The sequence below is a fragment of the Mus caroli genome, chromosome 2, assembly GCF_900094665.2.
Source record: "Mus caroli chromosome 2, CAROLI_EIJ_v1.1, whole genome shotgun sequence".
Taxonomy (NCBI): domain Eukaryota; kingdom Metazoa; phylum Chordata; class Mammalia; order Rodentia; family Muridae; genus Mus; species Mus caroli.
In genome coordinates this window covers 147,296,727-147,301,594 of record NC_034571.1, presented here as the reverse complement: position 1 = coordinate 147,301,594, position 4,868 = coordinate 147,296,727, and the positions used below count along the sequence as shown (strand labels likewise).

General features: G+C 42.9%; 1 protein-coding gene across 1 annotated transcript in view; it reads left to right on the top strand.

Annotated features, from left to right (window-relative positions):
• Pigu (phosphatidylinositol glycan anchor biosynthesis class U) overlaps nucleotides 1-4,868 on the top strand; it is an 80,328-nt gene that overhangs the window by 8,218 nt on the left and 67,242 nt on the right. The window contains exon 2 of the mRNA XM_021181322.1: nucleotides 4,253-4,317. Within this exon, the coding sequence (XP_021036981.1) occupies nucleotides 4,253-4,317 (65 nt within the window). The remainder of the gene's footprint in view (nucleotides 1-4,252; nucleotides 4,318-4,868) is intronic.

The window sequence follows — 4,868 nt, the reverse complement described above, 5'->3', positions numbered from 1 at the left end:
CTGGAACTCACTTTGTAGACCAGGCTGGCCTCGAACTCAGAAATCCACCTGCCTCTGCCTCCCAAGTGCTGGGATTAAAGGCGTGCGCCACCACCGCCCGCTCTACATTGCTTCTTAAGGGATTTTTCTTTCTAGTACTAGAATAAAGGACCAGTTACAATTGTCTCTGTAAACATTTACGCATTAATTTACTGTGTGTGCATGAATGTGTATGTGCACATACATGCACTTGTAGAGTTAAGACAACTGGTGGGAGTTGGTCCTCTTCTTCTGTCATGTGGATTCCTAGAATTGAATTCAGGTCATCTGGCTTGACAACGAGAGCCTTTACCTGATGACCAGGTGTCTTGCTAGCCCTGGTTAAAATTGTCTTGCACAGGCTGAAGAGTTGGCTGGTTGGTTGAGAGCACTGGCTGCTCTTCCAGATGACCTAAGTTCAATTCCCAGCATCTACACGACAGCTCACAACTGTCTGTAACTGCTGTTCCATGGGCTCTTTCTAATTTAGGATCTGATGATTGGACTCAGGTCATTAGTCTTGGCAGCAATCACCTGATCACCAGAGCCATTTTGCCAACCTTCAGAAGAGGTGCAAAGATGCTGGAGAGATGGCTCAGCAGTTGAGTCCTTATTTCTCTGAGTTCTGGAATTTGGATCCCAGCATCTACATCAGGTTGTTTACAAACACCAGTAACTCTAGCTTGAAGAGATCTGACAACCTCTTCTGGCTTCCGTAGGTACTTAACACACACACCTGTACACACACATACATATACACATAGTTGCAAAAATATGTAGTTTCTGTTTATACTTTACCCAATATTACTGTAATGTAGTGGGCTCAATCTGTCAGCATTGTTAGTGCATATATCTTATAAGAATTGAGCCAGTTTTCGCAGCCTGATGCTGCTGAGGTCGCACTCGAGAGGTCTGTCCACAGGGGCAACTCCTTTTCTAGTGCCAAAGACATCAAGAAAATACTAGACAGCATGGGCATCGAGGCGGATGATGGCTGGCTCAACAAGGTCATCAGTGAGCTGGGTAGAAACAACATTGAGCATGTCATCGCTCAGGGTGTTGGCCAGCCGGCTGCTGGGGCTTGGGGCTGTTTCTGCTGCCGTTCTGCCCCACTGCAGCAGAGAAGAAAGGCAAGAAGAAGGAGGAACCTGAGGAGTTGGATGATGACATGGAATTTGACTTGTTTGATTAAATTTCTGCTCCCCTGGCTCGAGAGATGGCTCAGCGGTTTAGAGTGCTGACTGCTCTTCCAGAGGTACTGAGTTCGATTCCCAGCAACAACATGGTGGTAGCGGTTTAGAGTGCTGACTGCTCTTCCAGAGGTACTGAGTTCGATTCCCAGCAACAACATGGTGGTTTACAACCATCTGTAATGGAATCTGATGCCCTGTTCTGGTATGTCTGAAGACAGCAATGATATACTCACATATCTAAAGTAAATAAATAAATCTTTAAATTCCTGCTCCCCTGCAAATAAAGCCTTTTTATGTATCTTGGAAAAAAAAAAAGAATTGAGCTGGTGGTGGTGTATGCCTTTAGTCCCAGCACGCAGGAGGCAGAAGTATATGAATCTCCAAGGTTGAGGCCAGCCTGGTCTACAGAGTGAGTTCCAGGACAGCCAGGGCTACGGAGACAAACTCTGTCTTGAAAAACAGAAAACAAAACAAAATAAAAGAATTGTACTGCTTCCTTGTGGTTGTCCAGTTTTTGGCCTGGTGGTCAGTCTGTGACCTCGTTTTGCATCCAGTGGTTATGTCTCCTTAGTGACTATCAATCTGGGACATGCTCTTTAATTTTTCAAGATTCCTGGCAGTTATTTTGCCTTCAGTTTGGATTCTCTGATGTTTTCTGGTGGTTAGACAGAGGGTTTGGTTTGCTTGTTTTCCTCATTGTACTGCATTGGTAGCATGAGGACCACAGAAATGTTCTTATCACCACATCAGTGTATCCTGAGATACTTGATAATACAGTTAACATATTGATTTTAATGGATCACCTAATTAAAGCAAGTACTATAAGGTCTAGATGAAATTATTACTTTTCCCTTGCAAATACTTTGTTTTTCATACTTTTGCCCACTGACTTCAGCATCCACTAATGATGGTTTTCTTTGAAAACCATTCTGTGGGTCAGCCAAGTGATGACTTCCTGTTCCATTCTTCATTTTTTTTTACCCTTTTTTCCCTGGTGTTGAGCTCAGATCCTCTCACTTGCTTTGCAAGTTGCTCTGCAGCTGCATCACATGTGTGGCCTTCCTACACTTGCCACTTCGCATTCTGTATAAGGGTCTTAGAGGGCTTTACTGCTGTGAACAGACACCGTGACCAAGGCAACTCTTATAAGGACAGCATTTAGCTGGGGCTGGCTTACAGGTTCAGAGGTTCAGTCTATAATCATCAAGGCTGGAGCATGGCAGCATCCAGGCAGACGTGGGGCTGGAGAGTTCTACCTCTTGTTCCAGAGCAGCTAGCAGAAGGCTAACTTCCAGGCAGCTAGGATGAAGGTATTAAAGCCCTCGCCCACAGTGACACACCTATTTCAACAAGGCTACCCCTCCTAATAGTGCCACTCCCTGGGCCAAACATATAAACTATCACAGAGAGCATTTCTTTTTCTTCTACCTATTTATTTATTTACAACATAGTTTTAATGCTTAGTATATCAGTATATATTAGTATATCAGTAGATACATATATTATGTATTTAAATAAATCTCCATTAATCAGTGTTAGAATTATTTTCAAGTTTTTATTAAGAGGGGCTGGAGAAAATGGCTCATCAGCTAAAAGTACTGGCTGCTTTCCCAGAGGATCTGGTTCTATTCCTGGCACCCACTCAATGGCTCACAACCATCTGTAACTCAGTTCTAGAGGATCTGATGCTTTCTGGCGTTCGCAGGACCAGGCACATATGTGATACGCAGACATACACACAAGAAAACACTCATACATAGAAAATAAAAAAATTATTACTCTGAGGGTTGTACTGAATATTTTATCAGAGACTTGATCAGTTATTTCCTAAGATAATCTGCCTAAAGATTTATCATTTAGGGTCAGGCATGACAGCACTGGCCTTTTATCCCAGCGTTGGGAAAGCAGAGACAAGTGGATCTCTGTTGAGTTCAAGGCCAGCCTGGTCTATGTAGAGAGTTGGAAGCCAGCTAGAGCTACATAGTGAAACTTTGAATAAACCCAAACATTATCATTTTGTTTAGGTGGAGTATTTGCTTAGTGTTTACAAGTTTTCAAGTTCAGTCCATAGCACCAAACCAAACCAAAAACCCCCCAACCACCCCTGAAACCACCACCAACCAAAACAAAATAAAACAAAAACAAATTCTTTAAGCTGGTCCTGGTGGTGCATGCCTATAATCCTAGTGCTTGGGAGGTGGAGGCAGGAGAGTTACATAGTTTAAGGTGATTCTTGGCTGAAAAGGAAATTTGAGGCCAGACTGAGCTCTTTAGCAGGTCAGCTAAAGATCTCAACAAGCAAACAAACTGAAGTGTCACCTTTGCTGGGCTTGATGGCTTGCTCCTGTAATGCCAATACTTCGGTCGGGGTGGGGGTGCTGAGGCAGGTGCCACAAGAGTGGCTGCCCATTTCACTAGCTTGGATAACCTTTTTAAAAGCCAGCTGCTGATTTTGTTAATTGTGCTTTGGAATAGGGCAGAATGTACATAAAAGGAATGCTTCAGAGCTGACGGAGGTTGCAAGAAGGTAGACGTATATGATTTCCTAAGGATTTATTTTATGTGTATGTATGGATATCTGCATACAAATGTGTGCCTGCCAATGCAGAGGCCAGAAGAAGGCCTGTTGGCAGTTGTAAGCTGCCCAGTGTGGGTGCTGGAAGTTAAACTGAGGAGCAGGAGTGGTATGCATGTCTTGGTTGCCACGCTATTTCTCCAAACTTAGAAGTTTACAGTTCTGTGTAAAGCTTTCTCATAATGAGCATTGCCCATGATGGAAAGGACTACTTTGTATGGGAGAATTGTCCATTGTTGAAAAGTGCTAGAGAGAGAGAGAGAGAGAGAGAGAGGAGAGAGAGGCTTTGAAAATTTCATATGTGTGTATTGTCTTGAAATTTTTTCAAATGAAGACCTTCAGCTATTTGCTTGACCAGAGGTAAAGGAATTAGATAAATTCAGGCATTTCTTGGTCCTAGGAATATCTAACACTTTATGACCATTTGCTGATGTCTCTAAGTGAACTTGTCTTTCTTCCCTTTTAGTGGTTGAAGGCCTTGCACTGTTGGATCTGGGAGTGTCTCCATATTCTGGAGCAGTATTTCATGAAGTAAGTATGTGCTTTCTTTTCTGGCACTGAGAGTTAGTTTATAGTCATGGATACCAAAGCCTGAACTCTGTTTGGTACAGACATTGAAAAAGATCTCTTTTTGGATAGGAATAGCCCTTTCGTAGAATTATAGGGAAAATGATCCAGGTTAGGATCTTGAGAAAGAGAGAGATACAGAGATAGTGAGAGAGACACCCAGAGAGACAGACACAGAAACCATGTTTATGTTTGTGTGTATGTGTGTGTATGCATGTGTGTGCTTGTGTGTGTACAACTTTCAGGAGTTAGTGTTCTTCCATTGTTGAGGTCCACTCTCCACATGCCAGCCTGGCTGGCAGTGAAGCTTCTGGGTAATTGTCCTGTTAGAAGTGCTGAGATTCCAGGTGCCACCAGCTTTCTGTGGGTTCTGGAGACCAAACGGAGGCTTCTATAGAAATTACTTTTTTTAATGGCAAGTTTTAAGGAGCTCTCAGTCCATGAATCACTGTATGCTGAGTGGCATGTAACTGTTTTTTGTTTGTTTGTTTGTTTTGTTTTGTTTTTTTGAGACA